General features: G+C 37.7%; 2 protein-coding genes across 2 annotated transcripts; both read left to right on the forward strand.

Moving 5' to 3' along the window:
* Positions 1-999: 999 nt before the first annotated feature.
* Positions 1,000-4,734, forward strand: LOC129755464 (N-alpha-acetyltransferase 35, NatC auxiliary subunit-like). Its single transcript, XM_055751972.1, has 8 exons — positions 1,000-1,142; positions 1,207-1,510; positions 1,576-2,034; positions 2,939-3,056; positions 3,119-3,300; positions 3,364-3,558; positions 3,619-4,404; positions 4,474-4,734. Exons 1-8 carry the CDS (start codon positions 1,117-1,119, stop codon positions 4,615-4,617), a joined length of 2,214 nt encoding a protein of 737 aa, XP_055607947.1. The 5' UTR covers positions 1,000-1,116; the 3' UTR covers positions 4,618-4,734.
* A 7,173-nt stretch (positions 4,735-11,907) lies between these two features.
* Positions 11,908-13,916, forward strand: LOC129758744 (uncharacterized). Its single transcript, XM_055756343.1, has 3 exons — positions 11,908-12,036; positions 12,723-13,619; positions 13,687-13,916. The coding sequence occupies exons 2-3, from the start codon at positions 12,723-12,725 to the stop codon at positions 13,855-13,857; spliced, it is 1,068 nt and encodes a 355-aa protein (XP_055612318.1). The 5' UTR covers positions 11,908-12,036; the 3' UTR covers positions 13,858-13,916.
* Positions 13,917-16,889: the final 2,973 nt, after the last annotated feature.

Below are 16,889 nucleotides of genomic sequence, written 5' to 3' on the forward strand. Positions count from 1 at the left end.
ACCAGTCTTTCACTTATTTACAAGCTAATTGTTCCTTGGAAAAACGTTGAACGGATAATTGGAGCTGCAAAACATTGCATACAACAGAGTCCTATATTTGCAACAATTCAACTAGACCAGGGGTCACGGAACTTTTTGAATCAATACCCCAAAACATTTTTATTTAAGTTGATTTTACCCCATGACGAAGAGCAAAAAAAACGTATCCGTAAGCACTAAGCGAGCTCTCAAAACGTGTTATGCCTCAGGGGGAAATATGCACTTCTGCATATGCCGCTTAATCCTTTATTTTTTAAATAAAACCAACAAATTCATAAAATTGCAAAACGAAAATATACACTTTTCACCCACAAAATATTCACTGTTACCCCCAAGAATTTCACTTTTACCCCATTTGGGGTAATTTACCCCGGTTCCCCGACCGCTGAACTAGACAAACGACAGAAATATTACATGCAAATCGATGAAGGGTTTTCCAGAAAAATACAATAATAAAACTTTTTGATTCAACAGTTTTTCAATGCTCATCAAAAACACATTAAAACTCAATTATAATAACTCAAATTTAATATTTCAAAATCTAATAGAAATCAAATGGCGCGAAAACTGGGCTATTATTATATTTTAACAAGCTGATGATGTTTTCTGGTTTTAGGATAAGATTCCGGTTTGAGATTTTATGTCTATAACAGTAAACATATTTAAATTTTAATTTAGCCTAAAACCCTGGATAACACTTCCCGCTAAAATAATCTTATAAAAATCTTAATTTTTTGGATATTTGACACAATCAGTGTGTGTAACATTTCACAAAATCTAGTTTGGTCGCGTTATTGAGTAATTGACGAAAAAACATTTCTCATGTCCATTTTCACAAGTGTGAGGATCTTAAAATTGAAATTGAAATTTTGTATTTAGCCGGTGCAGATGCTCTAAGTTATGCTGTAAAATGTGTAAAACTCTTGTAGTGTGTTAAAATCACCCCTCGTTGATGTCAAAATCTTCAAAAAAAAATCTGCGGATTGTTTACATTAATTTTGTAATAAAATTGTAGTGATTTTCTCCGTTTTTTCCATAGAAAACTCTAGATATTCTCATTAAATAAAGAGAGCCAACATGGAAACTAAGACTTCTGAATCAAGGTATGTGCTGTTTTTTTTTTCTTAATTAATTTCCATTCTCATCGAACATTCATGATCCAAACAGTGTCGCACCCGACAATCGGACGGCGGAAGAGGAACCTTCTGATGGGCTGATGGAATACAACACGAAGCTAGACCCGGCTGCGCCCCCTGGTGCCTTCATCGAGCCTATGCCCCAAGAGTGGACAGAAATCACGACTGAGTTTTTCGACTGCGTCAAGGAACTGCAGCTGGGGGAGCTTATTCACGATAACATGTTCGGTCTTTTTGAAGCAATGTCTGCAATCGAAATGATGGACCCCAAAATGGATGCCGGAATGTGCTGCAATAAGGAGGCCACTCCGCTGACCTTCCAGACGGCGGTTGAGGTGAAAATGTTTTCCAGAGATTTATTTAAAACTTACATTTTTAAATTAATCTTTGATCTTTTTAGACGAACTGTATTAAGCTGGTCAATTTGAGTGCTCCTGAAGCGATCGGCATTATCGACGCGGTTTTCTCGTGTACCGTATCCTGGCTTGAAGGTCACTCAATGGCTCAGACAGTCCTCACGTGCCTGTATTTGCACTATCCGCAAAAAATCGAAGACCGGTCGCTGAAGGCATTTGCTTGCGCAATCTTGAAAATGCTCTCTCTGATCCGGAACTTCATTATGTGGGCCCGGGTTTACGAGGAAGAGGATTTTCAACTCAGCACCTATGGGTACGATCTGTGCAAGGATCTGACCGAAGCCAAGGCTTGTAATATGCTCAAGAGTGCCGAGGAGGATTTGGTCAAGAAAGCCAAAGACACCGAGGATGAAAAGGAAAGAGAGGCCATCAATGCACTGATTTGCCGGTTGAAGTTTACCAGGTTACTACTCCAGTGTTTGGTAGCTCTGTACCCAGAGAAGGTGAGTAATAATTTTGTGTCGTTCTTTGTTACTGAAAAATGATACAGCTTAGTTGTGAATTTAAATCAACCTTTTCGATAGTTGTTATTTGAAAAAGTTTGATGTGCTTCGTTTTTACAAATTTCAATGAAGCAATAATAATCAATCCAAAACTCAACACCACATAAAAGCTTGTTACCAGATCGAGTATTAAAACTTTTTTTAAATTAAACTGAAAACGTTATCTTAATTTTGTTGCATCATAATTTCCACATTGATTTGACACACTCATTTGCTACGGCATCTTTGTCAAACTAATTGTTTTAACATTTTACTGATTGTCCGATTTCTTAACAAATTCCTGCTGAGATTTGAAAATTTTGGTCAAGAAAACGGAATGTTTTTAGAGTTAATAAATTAAAATCTTGTGGGGTTGAATTTATTTCTTGACTCACATTAACTTTTGAAAGGACAAATCATTCCAAAATGCCCGCATAATGTTAGCCTGGAAGAACTATTGGTTTTATAACACGTGACCAAAAAATTTAGAACTCATCCAGGACCCTGGACCACAATTACATACCAGCATATAATAAATAATATGTTATGTCTCTTCTTAAATTTGTCGAAGATTCCAATCTGCAGTGTATTTTTTGATATTTTTTTATCTAATCAGTGGGTCTAGAGAGCTCCAGCAAAAATGGTAATACTCTAAAAAAATAGGTTCTTGATGTGTTGAACTATTATAGTTCCTTTTTTGTGCTCCAGCATGTGGTCAACTCTGGATATTGGAACTCTATTTTGATGATTTTTCCCAGCCATTCAGAAATGATTTTCAAGTTCTGCTGTGCGATTGACATTGACGATTGTACCCTATTTTTCGTTAAAAGGTACAAGTTTATAAAACTTGCATAACTTGTTTCAGAACGTATCTCCAACAAAAACGGAAATGATAGACATCGTGAAAACGCTCAATGGTGCCCTAGAATTGACCCAGTTGATTGAGAAAACAATCGAGTTGGGAACACAACCGGAACCGGGATGTAAGTTTGCGTTAACCTAGTATGGAAAAACAATTTATCATATTCTTATAACTTTCTTTAAGCGGACACCCCAAATTCGATGGGCTTCTCGATGATGGTCAATCAACGGCTGTTGCCACCGACCTTTCCACGATACACCCGAATCAAGGATCGATCCGTGTGCATCCAATATCTGGCGGAATTTATCCAACGGCTCAAGCATGCCTGCAAAATAGTACACTGTCACGACTTTCACAGTGCTTTGGTAAAAATGCGGGCTGAGATTCAAAGAGCATTTCCCCAATAATATTTGAATTACTGTTTTCAGAATTTCTTCATGGATTTCTGTAAAAAGTTCAGCCCATGTCTACTCTCCCGAAGCATTCTACAAACGCTATATTTTCCCGGCCATTGCGTCGTTTTCGGAACTAAGAAACTTACAGAAGTATTGAAAGAGTCCGCCAAAGCGTTCATTGCTCCACCAGTGCTGTTACCCGATAATCCTCTATTCACCAACCCTGCGGTAGGCTTTAAATCCTTAATTTTTGTCATCGTACCATCTAAAAGCTTATTACATTTACAGGCATGCAACTGTGTCGATTCTTTCTTCGCTTACAACGAGCATATCTTTAGCGTCCTCTTTGAACTGCGTGGATACAATCGGGCTCGGCAGCGAGATAAGCTTGCTTATGAGCTGTCCAGCTTTGCCAACCTCCAAGACGAAGCCGAACGGGTAGATGCCTACTTGCACTCGCTTTCGATGAAGCACGAAAACCCTCGGCAGCATTTGGCCTGTTTCGGAACCTGGGTCTTGTATCATTGTCTACGGTCCATGTCATTTTTCTTGCTCTCCGGATTAGAGCTGGAGTTGTACTCGGTTCACGAGTATCTGTACATTTTCTGGTACCTTTACCAGTTTATATTCGGATGGATTGTGTCGGCATTGACCAGGGCTGATGCTTTTCTCATGGAGCAAGACAACATACCCGAACCGAAAGGATCCGCCAAGGGTAACCAGAAAAAACCGAAAGTCAAAAAGCGGAAAGGAAAATCGGACGGTAAAGAAATCATTTTCAACCAGGCCATGCAAAACATGTGCGGTGGTTATTACAAAGCTTTGGGGGGATTCATTGGTGAAGATCGTATTCCGGAACCTCTAGCGATGTTCGACAACGAAAAAGTGAGATTCGAGCATCGTTTTGCTCCGTTTGCTGCATTATCAACGCCGCCACCGATGGGATACTCGGATTTCAAGCTTATGAAGTCATACTTGCTCAAATCTCCGCCGGAAGAATTGTACGCATCAGCTGCCAAACATTTCCATGAGGCGCGCTCACTGCTGGAGTCTTATCCTAATCCGGATGAGGAGGTGAAATTTAAACAATTGAATTAGAAGAAGGTTCTATGTATAAATCGTTTATAAAATGTTCTCTTTCAGTGGCATGAAATAGTAAAGGTGGCCAAGATGAACTTCGTGATGATGAACTTGCTGGCAAGTGGGCTAAATCGGCAATCGAAAACGCAACCGGAGTTTGACTTTTCCTACCATCGATATTTTCCGATTATCAAGCAGAAGAAGTAGACATTGATTGTCAATGAGTGTGTTCATGAATATATTCTAGATTGGACGTTTGTTGTGTCGTACTTTCTCTGTATTTATTATTTACTCGCTGAATGCAATAAATAGATATAAACCTTATTTTTGTGATTGTTTTTCATATGGTACTTCGAAAACCCGTCGATTTGCCTGATAAAAAACTGAAGTGGTTCTAAAACAACCTTGGGTTTTGAACAAATAGTTGGATTAAAGTTGGAGATGTCTACAAAACGGGATTCCATACTTGGCTGGGTATATGACTCGAGTTATATTCCCAGGTAGAACTGCATTCGTCAGACAGGATCACATCATGATTTAAAACGGTTACTGGTGGAGTTCCTCAAGAGAGTGATCTAGGTTCACTAGGTTTCGATTTATTTATGAGCGACTATTGTTAACTAATCTACTCTGAACGAGTTTTGATTATCGATTTAGAACGTTCCTAGAAATTTTCTTCAATATGGCAAGAAATAATTATGGATGTTTGCATTTTTTTTAATCAGTTTGATTTAAAAAACTAGAGCTATTAAGAAAAAAAACTCATTTAATTTCTGGTCTCAGCGCCTCCAAATTAGTCAAAAAAAAAATAAGTACCCCCAAGCTGTCAGATAGAGATAATATAAATAAATTTCTGAAAATGATTGAAAATAATAGAAAATCGAAACGTAAATTTTATTATAAACTTCAACATAACTGCAACTATTTTAAATGAAAAAGGCTTTAGGTTTCTGTGTAGCCGATTATTGCGATTCGCCACACTTCAATGTCGAATAGATTTAGTTTTTGTTTCTTTCATCTACCATCTCTGAAGTGAAATTGGGTTTGCATTTAATGTATTTTTTTTTTTCGAGAAATATGCCTTTGTGATTTTTTGTTTTGAATTTGTTTTATTTAAGCCATTTTACGACTATTCAAGCTGCATTGATTTAGGTATTCGCAAGTCTGGAAACAAGTTTTGAGTTTTTTTAAATGATCATTATTTTTTGGTTCTACCAATTGTGTAACGAATCACTGTTCTTGAGCATATTCAATTTTCAGCCTATTAAATTCTTCATAAAGATCGCTTTGAAACTTTGTGGTCCCCTGTTTATTTTTTCAAAGACCTTCAACAGGCATGTATTTTCCAAAAGATTTGAATACACTTTTTTTTATTAACAGCAGCGAATGTTTTAACGTTTTCTTCCATTGAATATCCAAATCGTTTTTTTTATTAGTGAACAATTTTATCGGATGATTTGGAGCAATTTTTAAGAATTGTTTTTGCATGCAAGTAAAGAATTTGGGATGGCAACATTTTTATCATTGTAGTTTGAAAGGGGATTCCATAAATTGTCATTACCATACCATCTTATTGTGTGAAAACTCGTTTTTTACCAACTCTGATAAATATTACTTTAAAATGTTTCGATTGGTGCTATACCTGAACTATGCGTTGCCTTCATGTGTTTCTTAACAAAATGGAAGTAGTCTTCAATCAACCCCCTGGCAACTTAACAGTTCTAAATGCCTTTTTGGTGGAGATAAACCACAAACAGAATTCTTCAAGTGTTCGAATTGCGCAGGTAATCATTCCTCTAATTCCATAGACTGTTCCGTTAGGGCAAAAATTAAAGTTTCAAGGAAAATCCCAAAGTTGTCAAACAAATTTCTTCTCCTCCTTCTTCTTTTTCATCATCACACGTCAGGCCGGCAAACAATCTGCCTGTTCGCGGTCAGCCTTGGCATAGATTAGAATCACATCTTGGTAATGCTCGAAGTGATTTTAATGTTACCTGTGCTGATTCAGCGCCACAGGCTCGTTGTTTAACGTTCTCAAAGGTGGTTGAAAGTGGGTTGCCTGCTCGGGTAGAACTAATGGGAAAAAACCAAGTCTCAACGTTCATGCGAAGGCTTGGAAAAATCCCAGAAATTCAAATACCTTCATTTTCTGATCCTAAAAATGTTGTTGATTTGGGTGAGATTACTGAGGAAAAAGTAAAATTTTTGCATCAAAATTTAATGGAAATGAAAGCAAATTCAATGTTTCCAAACTTCTTTAAATTATGCTAACAAAATTATTATGACTTTAAGATTCCCTCATGGATCCAAACAGATGTTTAAATATTATGAATTGGAACGCTAGATCTTTGCTGGCTAAACAAGGTGAGTTCTTCTTATTTATGAAAACTCAAAACATACATATTGCTGCCATCAGTGAAACTTTTTTAAAGCCGGACAATAACTTGAAAAGCAATGCTTTCTTTAAAATTTTGCGAAATGATCGACTTGATCGACAAGGTGGGGGTGTAGCTATTGTCATCAATAGTCGTCTCAAATTTAATCTTCTTCCTTCTTTCAATACAAAAGTCAACAATTGGAATTGAATTAGAAACTTCTATGGGGAAAATTTTAAATGTTTCCACATATTTGCCTTTCCAATGTAGCGGTGAACAAAAAATTTTTTAGAGGGGATATTTATACAAACTCACCAGAAACAAATCTAAATTTTTAATTATTGGTGACTTTAATGCAAAACACTGATCTTGGAATAATATTTCATCAAATTCTAATGGGAGTATTTTATTTAATGATTGCTCTGCAGGTTATTATACTGTTGAACATCCTAATGGGCATACTTGTTTCTCTTCAATTAGATATCCCTCCACAATTGATTTGGTTCTAACGGATTGAAGCGAGCATTGTAGTCAATTAGTTACTCATGCGGACCTCGATTCAGACCACCTTCCAGTAATTTTTTCTTTATCCCAAAGTCCCATTGAAAACCCTTTGAAATCAACTTTTAACTTTCAAAAAGCGAACTGGGAGCGGTATAGAAATTTTATTGAACGTAATTTGGATATAAATGTTCCACTGAATTCAATAGGAGATTTTGATTTGGCTGTAGAAAATTTGACAACTTTATAGTCAATGCTAAAGCCGCTTCAATACCCAAAGTTAAGCATAAATTTAATCAACCTTTGATCGATGATGATCTTCAGTTTTTGATGATACGACTAAAAAACATTCGTCGACGCCAATATCAACGAGCTAGAGATCCTTATCTGAAATTTATTTATTGCGACCTTTAAAAAGAGATCAAACGTCGTTTATATTTCATTCGTAACGAAAATTTTGCATAAGCAGCAGAGGAGATAAAACCCTACTCAAAGCAATTTTGGAAATTAGCTCAAATTCTGAAAAAGCCCCAGAAACCAATTCCTACATTGAAAGATGGAGATTAACTTCTCTTAACTAACGCTCAAAAATGAGCCCACCAATTCTGTCTTTTCATGATGTTAATTCAAACGTTATAAGCCCAGTTGATGTCCAAATTTCCCTCGAATTTGATGATATTCTTTCTAAACAAAATGTATTTGAAAGTTCCTGTGAGACAAATATTGATGAATTTTAATTGATTTAAAAAAAAAATCAAAAGCATGAAAGCTCCGGGGAAAGATGGGATTTTCTATATTTTTATCAAAAAGTTGCCTGAAAGCACTTTAAATTTTTTAGTTAAAATCTTCAATAAATTTTTTCACTTGGCCTATTTTCCCAATAAATGGAAAAATGCCAAAGTAACTCCAATTTTGAAACCTGCATGGAAAAGTCCTTCAAGTTATCGACCAATTAGTTTGCTTCCTTCTTTAAGTAAACTGTTTGAGAGAGTTATTTTGAATAGAATTATGATTCACATTAATCAGAATTTTATTTTCCCTGATGAACAATTTGGTTTTCGTCATGGGCATTCTACTACACATCAACTTTTGAGTGTAACTAATATGATTAACGCTAGCAAATCTGAAGGTTATTCAACTGGTGTTGCTCTTCTAGAATAGCTTTTGACAGTGTTTGGCACAAAGGTTTAGTAGCTAAATTAGCTCGATTTGATTTTCCTGTATATCTCACTAAAATAATTCAAAATTACTTGACTAGTCGAACTTTAAAAGTAAGCTATCAAAATTCATGCTCTGAAAGGAAACCCATTAGAGCTGGTGTCCCTCAGGGCAGTATACTTGGGCCAATTTTATAATATATTTTCACTTCTGATCTTCCTGATATTTCAGAAGGAAAGGCAGAAGATTATTTGCTGACAACACTTTGCTTTCAGCCAAAGGTAGGAATTTACGGGTGGTACGCAGTAGATTGTAACAAAATTTAAATTCCTCTTTGAATTACATGAAAATGTGGAAAATTTCTCCTAACGCTTCATGTTTCGCAAATCTAAGAGAGAGATTTCAGAACGATCATCACCCAACGTTTTATTGTTTACTCCAGCTTCAGCATCATCATCAATTCCTGGCAAAAAAAAAAAAAAAAAAAAAAAAAAAAAAAAAAAAAAAAAAAAAAAAAAAAACAGCATCATCATCATTGGTTCCTTGCTTCTTGGTATCCTTCTCTGGCGATGCATCATTTCCATGCGAGTGATCCAACAATTTACGGTTGCGTCTGGTCATCGTTGCAGAGTAAGTTGTCGCACAAACGCTTCACGGTGATACACACCTCCGGCTATTGTTATTGTGGATGCGGTTCACCAATTACAATATAGAATCACCGATTCAATCGAAATTACGGATTGGAAAAAAGCGATTGTCTATAAAAATAAATGATCGCACTTCTAATGTTCCGGAAGATACGCCATTCAAGAAACAGTTTCCAAAACTGCTCAACAAATTTATGTCGAATAAATAAATTTTAGTGATTAGTAATCTATAGGGATCTGATCAGTTCATTATTGAGCTGAACACCTAATTTTATGTAACAATGTAATATAATTGTAACAGGGCCGTAGGAAGAACCGGCTCATGGGGGGAGGGGGGGGGGGGGGTTTGATGACAATTATTTTTCTGAACCATTTTTGCTTAAAAAAACGTTTGCACAATGCACAAGTGAAAAAAAAAACTATTTAGGGGGAAGTCGTCTATGGCCGGACATCGCCTATGGCCGGACAACATAGATTTTTCGCAAACACAATATCCTAAAAATGTTTTAACGCCATGAAAATAAAGTAAATAGTAGCCTGATATGGTGTTAGAAATATGGTAATCTAATCTGAAAAGGTAAACCAATGATAGGCATTTAAAGCTTTTGCCTAGTAGTACGGAGAAAATCGCCTAAACTTTGCATTTGTATTGTGGTCAGTTTATTCGGCTTGTAAAATTTGAACTGCACATGAACGACATCGTTGATTGGTTATCTTTCGACTACAGTAGATATAAGGTAATAAAACGGAAGTTCAAACGAAATATTAGGAAAATAAAAAAAAATGCGATTTGTCTATGACCGGACACCAAGTTGTTGTCTATGACCGGACAAGAAAATATTAAAAATTATAGATGATTTCAACTTGAAACTTTCATTTTTTCATCTCTATAGCACCCTCTAATGGTTAACAGAAGATAAGGATTCAATAACGAAACTATATTTGGTCCTCTGAGAAACTTTAGATTTTGCTGTCCGGTCATAGACAATTTTTCTCTAGTTTATGGAAAACAAATGTTTCATTCTGGTTTGCCAAAAAAACTTTTGTTACTGGCTCCATAGAACGTTTAGTATTGGAAAACACATACTCACAAGACCTGTGCAAGTGATTTCAGTCATTTTGCTACGTTTTTGTGCCATTGGTGACAACTTTGGTGAAGTAATTCGTAGTGTCCGGCCATAGACGACACTTTTGGAAATGAGTGAAAACTAACATGAAATGATTTCTCTTACCACATGAATATGTTGTAAATTAATTTTTTTCTAATATAGTTAAGTGATCATAATATTGATATTCTTTAAATCAGTAGAGGAACCAATATTTACAAAAATCTATTTTTGAAGTTTTTGCTTAAAAACCTTAAGTGTCCGGTAGTAGACGACTTCCCCCTATACAAAGTACAAATTATTCAGGTTAAAGTTTTTTGCATTATCAGACCAAGCCCACCGGGCGTTGCTATTTCGGACGGTATTTTAGATGTTTTGATTGGTTGTGTTTTTATCTACTTAATGATTTTCGCACCCATTGTTGCGATCCAGGTTGGTATTGGTGTTTGTTTATTTTCTGATAGCGACGACTGGCTGCGTTGCTACCGAGTTGCTACATAAACGCATCCTGTAACAACCTACTGCTCGAATGCTATTTCTCGAATCAAGTAAGCAAGTGTTGGTGCGATGATGGGTTGATAGATATGTTGCTGAATGTACTCGATTCGAGGTTTAGCAACCATTGCACAGTGGGGATTTTCGAGCCAAAAAAGGTACCCAATTCAGGCAAGAATGCCTTGCATGAAAAAACAACCATTTATATGTAAAAAAACACGAGGAATCGAATGGCCTACACCGCTTTCTGATAAAATGACTCGTAACGTCTCATTTTGCCCGATTTCCCCTATTTTTTTGGGTGTAAAGTTATAATTCCGATTGTAGCCACCTACTTTGCAACAAAAAGTCATATAAACCATACTTATTTATGTAAAAATGTCAGCTGAATCGAATGGTGTACTCCAATTTTTGTTTCTACTACGACGAGTGGCTCATTTGCCTCTTTTCCCCTAAATTTAAGAATTTTTTCAAAGAAATGCAATCAAACAAAGTGTAATCTAAAAATTTTTCATCATGAATGATCATTTTTGGTAGATTTATTCATATTCTAGCTAATCGCGTCACTTTTTTGTACTAGAATGAATATAAATGGCTAAATATCCCCAACCTCCCTAGCTTTTTTAAATTTATGCATAAATTTCACTGTAACAATCGAGCGATTCACATACCAAATGCAAAAACCAAGTGATTTAGTGTAAAATTTGTCGCTGAATCGAGTGGTGTACACCGTTTAGTGCTCAGCTTACGAGAATGGCCGCAATCACCCCGATTTCCTCTAAAATCGAGCGATATGTGGAAAAAATCATTATAACAAATGACAATGTATCATAAAATGCACAAAAATGATTGAAACAGGTGTAAAACTTATTGCTGAATCGAATGATGTACACCGCTCAGCGTTCAGTTGACGAGAAGAGCCTCAATCACCCCGATTTCCCCTAAATTCATTAAATTTCTTTGAAAAATACATTGTTACAAACGAGAATTTAATTTAACAGATACAAAAAACATTGAATCGAGTGCAAAACTTATTGCTGAATCAAATGATGTACACCGCTAAGCGTGAAGTTGACCAGAAGAGTCACAACCACCTGTAGGGTTCTAATAGAAGAATGTCTAAAACATAACGATCGTGTATTAAAAATAAGGAATAGATAATGAGCGTGTATAAGTGGCGGGTAATCTATCGGGAGTGTGTAAAAAGAAGCGGACGTGAAAAGTGGTGACGCCGGAAGATTTACGGAAGTGGAAAACCGAAATAGGAAGCGACGGAAACTCCTCTTTACTCTCGGAATCGGAGACTCGACAACTGGCGACGAGGAGGGTAATACGAAACTCAACGTAAGTTTATTTTTGAATACATTTTCGAGGATTAGGATTTTTTTTTCTTGTTTGCTGCATACACTAAGTTAGGTTAGATTTTAATTTTCAAATGAAAAACGCGTTCGGCAATCATTGTAGAATAATGAGAACGGTAGTGATGGAAGTTTTTTATTGAATATATGATTGCTAACGAGCGAAGCTAGGGGGCCCGCTCTAGGATAAGTTTCTTAAAGAAGTGACAACAGTGGCTAGGGGGCCTTGTTGCTGATTGTCGTGGCTAGGGGGCTCGATGACCGAAAGAACAACAGTGGCTAGGGGGTCCTGTTAATGGAGTTCGTGGCTAGGGGGCCCGATGAGAGGAATAACAGTGGCTAGGGGGTCCTGTTCATAAGCGTCGAGGCTAGGGGGCCCGGAAATGGAAAGAATTAGCAACAGTGGCTAGGGGGTCCTGTTGATGTAGATTGTGACTAGGGGGCCCGGAAAACAAAATTAATCAACAGTGGCTAGGGGGTCCTGTTCATGAGCGTAGAGGCTAGGGGGTCCGACAAATGAAAATCAGTGGCTATAAATATCTTGATAGGAAGCATAATGTATGGTACGAGAACATGCTAATTATTTTCACATGGTTTTTAAAGAAAAATAAAAGTATCGAAGTGAACAGAAATAGATTCTGAAGTGGATACTAATTGAATGTTTTGTTTTAGATGGATGAGAGCCGTGCTTTGCCAATGTTCCGTTGTGAGCAGATCGAAAATAGTAAATTGGCAAAGGAATGGGCTGATTGGAGAGGAGCTCTAGAGTGCTATTTTGAGTCATGCCAAATTACGGATCAGAAACTAATGCGAGCCAAAATGCTTCATCTCGGTGGACCACAATTGCAAAAAGTTTTTCGAAGTCTCGAGGGAACCGAAAGTTTTGCTACGGTCTTAATCGAAAAACCGTGGTACAACGTAGCCGTGGATTGTTTGGATGCTTATTTTAAACCACAGAGGCAAGATGTTTTGGAACGACATAAGTTGCGTGAAATAAGACAAGGCTCGAATGAACGTTTTGGACATTTTGTATTGCGTTTACGTCAGCAAATCAAAGATTGCGGTCTCGAAAAATACTCCCTCGAAGTACGAGAAGTTTTGGAAGAAATTCTCCTTACGGACGGCATAGCTGAAGGATGTACTTCTCTGGATCTACGACGTAAAATCTTCGAAAAGGATAGAACATTAGCTGAAATTGAAGCCCTTGGCCAGTCATTTGAAAGTGTCAAGATACAGGAGAGCGAAATGAACAAACATGCTACAGGTTTTCACGATAAGAATCAACTAGATGTTCATAAGATTCAATCGCGACCGTACAGCTTTGATAAGAAACAAAATAGAGTCGTTAATCGTTTCTACAAATTTCAAGCAGCAAGTGACCGACCGGAATCTAAGATTTTATGTTATGGTTGCGGCGGTTATGGACATATTGCCAAGTCTTATAATTGTCCAGCAAAAGGAAAACGTTGTCCAAGATGCAATGCATTTGATCACTCGGAAAATGTCTGTCGTAGGCAGACAGTCAATAGACAATTTCGTCATATGCAAGATCAACGTACATCGAAAAAGGTAATCTTGGTGAATTTATTTCCATAACACATTTCATGATAATTATGTTAATTAAATCCTTTCCCAGGGCATGTCTACCTCAGTAATGTCAATCAACCAATCCAACGAACAGAAACCTGAGCAACAAGATGTCGAAAAAGAAGTTTCTCAAGAAGAGCAAAAGGTCTACTACACATTTTATACTGGAAACAAATCAAATGAAATCGTGTGCCATATTGTTAATTTGTGCCTTTGTTAATTTAAATTACCTCCAATACTTGTTTTTGTTTGATTAGTTTTAAATTCATTGTTAGCTAAAAATAGTGTTTATTCATTCCATTGTTCTATTTGCTTTCCCACTGAAATCTCCTTGACCTGATACAATGTAATTTTACAAAAAGGTTATCGTCACTGAATAAAGAAACAATTACAATTACAATATTGGTGGAGTACCAATTGATTTGTTTGTTGACTCTGGCTCAGATGCAAATTTGATCACATCGGATACATGGGAGTTTTTAAAGGCGAATAATGTCAGAGTGGAGCGTTGCACTAAAGGAAGCAACAAGGTTTTAAAAGCGTATGGATGTGACAATCCTTTGGTAATTCATGGAACTTTCCATGCAATTATTGAAGTCGGCAAACGAAGTGCACAAGCGGAATTTCTCGTGATTGCTAAAGGACAGCGCAACCTTTTGGGGGATTTTACATCCAAACAGCTAGGTGTATTGATAGTAGGATCGAACATTAACCAAGTGACAAGCGAAAGTGCAATGCAACCTTTCTCAAAAATCAAGGATGTACAAATACAGATAGTCATGAACCCCAATGTGGCACCAGTATTCCAACCGCTACGTAGAATACCCATTCCGCTGGAAAGTGAAGTCAACAAAAAGCTGGACGATTTGCTAGCCAGGGATATCATTGAGGAGAAAACTGGACCCACCACTTGGGTATCACCTTTGGTTGTAGCCAAGAAAGCTAATGGGCAAATACGATTGTGTGTTGATTTACGTCGCGTCAACCAGGCGGTCGTCAGAGAAAGACACCCAATGCCTATCATCGATGATATCATTGCTAAAATAGGAAAAGGACGCTTGTGGAGTGTTTTAGATATAAAGGACGCATTCTTTTTGCTAGAATTACACGAGGACAGTAGACAAGTGACAACTTTCATAACACACCGTGGGTTGTACCAGTTCAAGCGACTTCCGTTCGGGCTCGTCTCGGCCCCCGAATGTTTTCAACGAGTTATCGACGGCATCTTGGCCGACTGCGAAGGTGCTTATTGGTACCTAGATGACGTTGGCGTTCAAGGAAGCTCTGAAGAGGAACACGATATTCGGCTGAACAAGGTATAGAAGAAGCTCGACTGTTTTCTTGTATTTTTTATTCATCAATTAAATAAATAAACTCCATCTTAAAGGTTCATATTTTTATTTTGGTTTTTCCTTGTTGTTTTCCGACAATAGGTTTTACAACGCTTTAAGGAACGTGGTGTTGTACTCAATTCGGAAAAATGCAAATTTCGCGTTACTGAGTTTGATTTTCTCGGTTATCATATCTCGACTAACGGCATTCTTCCATCATTTGCCAAACAAAATGCAGTTCTAACGTTTCGTACGCCACACAACGAAAGTGAAACACGCAGTTTCTTAGGCCTGGCAAATTATATGAGTAAATTTGTGCCTAATTTGGCTGAGCTAGACGAACCGTTGAGGAAATTGACACAAAAGGGAGTATCATTCAAATGGGGTGACGCAGAACAGAATGCGTTCGATAAAATCAAAACTTGTATTGGTAGTGCCAAAAGTCTGGGGTTCTATAAATTAGAAGATGAAACCTCAGTCATGTGCGATGCGAGTCCTTTTGCATTAGGGGCTGTTTTGATACAAACATCCTGTTCCAACGAGTCCAGAGTAATATGCTTTGCGTCTAAATCTCTCACGGACACAGAAAAGAGGTACTGCCAAACCGAGAAAGAGGCGTTGGCACTGGTTTGGAGCGTAGAGCGTTTCCAAAACTACCTGATAGGGCGAGAATTCAATCTGTTGACCGACTGTAAGGCATTAACGTTTTTGTTCTCTCCATCATCTCGTCCTTGCGCAAGGATTGAGCGTTGGGTTCTGCGACTACAAGGTTTTCAATACAGAGTTATTCATATACCAGGTCCAGCTAATATAGCGGATGTCCTGTCCAGATTGCCGACAATTCCGCCGAAACCTTTCGACGACTCTGATGAGCTTTTAGTTCGTGAAATCGTAGGAGCAGCAGCCTCCGCTATCGCCTTGTCCTGGGATGAAATCGAAGATGCTAGTAGGAACGATTCTGAAATACAACAAGTATTAGATGCTCTCGTTTCAGGTAATGCAGAGGGATTATTACTTCAACATAAAGTGATTTTCCGCGAACTTTGTAGAGTAAATGACGTACTCTTGCGAACCGATCGAATCGTCATCCCGATAACACTACGCCAGCGTGTTCTACAGCTGGCACACGAAGGGCATCCAGGTATACGAGTCATGAAAGGTCATCTTCGCACCCATGTATGGTGGCCGAAGATGGATCAACAAGCCGAAGAGTTCGTAAAGAACTGTCGTGGTTGCATTTTAGTATCGGCACCAAATCCTCCGGAACCTATGATAAGAAAGCAACTGCCGAGCCGTGCGTGGGAACAAATAGCCGTAGATTTTTTGGGACCATTGCCGAATGGAGAAAATTTACTCGTTTGCGTGGATTATTTTAGTAGATTTGTGGAGGTGATTGAAATGGAAGACATATCGACAGCGTCAACTGTAATTGAGCTTATGACCGTTTTTGCCAGATATGGCTTACCAGAAAGTCTTCGGGCAGACAATGGGCCACAATTTATTTCAGAAGAATTTCGATTGTTTTGTGGGGAATACGGAATACGTTTGGTTCATTCTATCCCATACTGGCCTCAGATGAACGGTGAGGTTGAACGCCAGAACCGTTCTATTCTGAAGCGATTACGCATATCACAAGAGCTTGGGGAAGATTGGCGTAAAGAGTTACGGCGTTATATTCTTATGTATCATTCAGCGATTCACCCTACAACTGGCAAAGCACCATCCGAATTGATGTTTGGACGTCAATTGAGAACAAAGCTACCCTCAGCTTTAAATCCAATCAAGATATATGAGGATGTACATGACCAAGACTTGATTGAAAAAGAAAAGGGTAAAATATACGCCGATAAAAGACGAGGAGCTGTGGAGAGCGGTTTAAAAGAAGGCGATCGAGTTCTGGTTAAACGCACCAAGAAGGACA

The sequence above is a fragment of the Uranotaenia lowii genome, chromosome 3 (assembly GCF_029784155.1).
Source record: "Uranotaenia lowii strain MFRU-FL chromosome 3, ASM2978415v1, whole genome shotgun sequence".
NCBI lineage: Eukaryota > Metazoa > Arthropoda > Insecta > Diptera > Culicidae > Uranotaenia > Uranotaenia lowii.

Coding starts and splice junctions, on each gene's coding strand:
- LOC129755464 (XM_055751972.1), top strand. CDS start 1,117: ATGGAAACTAAGACTTCTGAATCAAG. Junction 3,057..3,118: donor AACACAACCGGAACCGGGAT/GTAAGTTTGCGT, acceptor ACTTTCTTTAAG/CGGACACCCCAAATTCGATG. Junction 3,301..3,363: donor ACGACTTTCACAGTGCTTTG/GTAAAAATGCGG, acceptor TACTGTTTTCAG/AATTTCTTCATGGATTTCTG.
- LOC129758744 (XM_055756343.1), top strand. CDS start 12,723: ATGGATGAGAGCCGTGCTTTGCCAATGTTCCGTTGTGAGCAGATCGAA. Junction 13,620..13,686: donor ATCAACGTACATCGAAAAAG/GTAATCTTGGTG, acceptor ATCCTTTCCCAG/GGCATGTCTACCTCAGTAAT.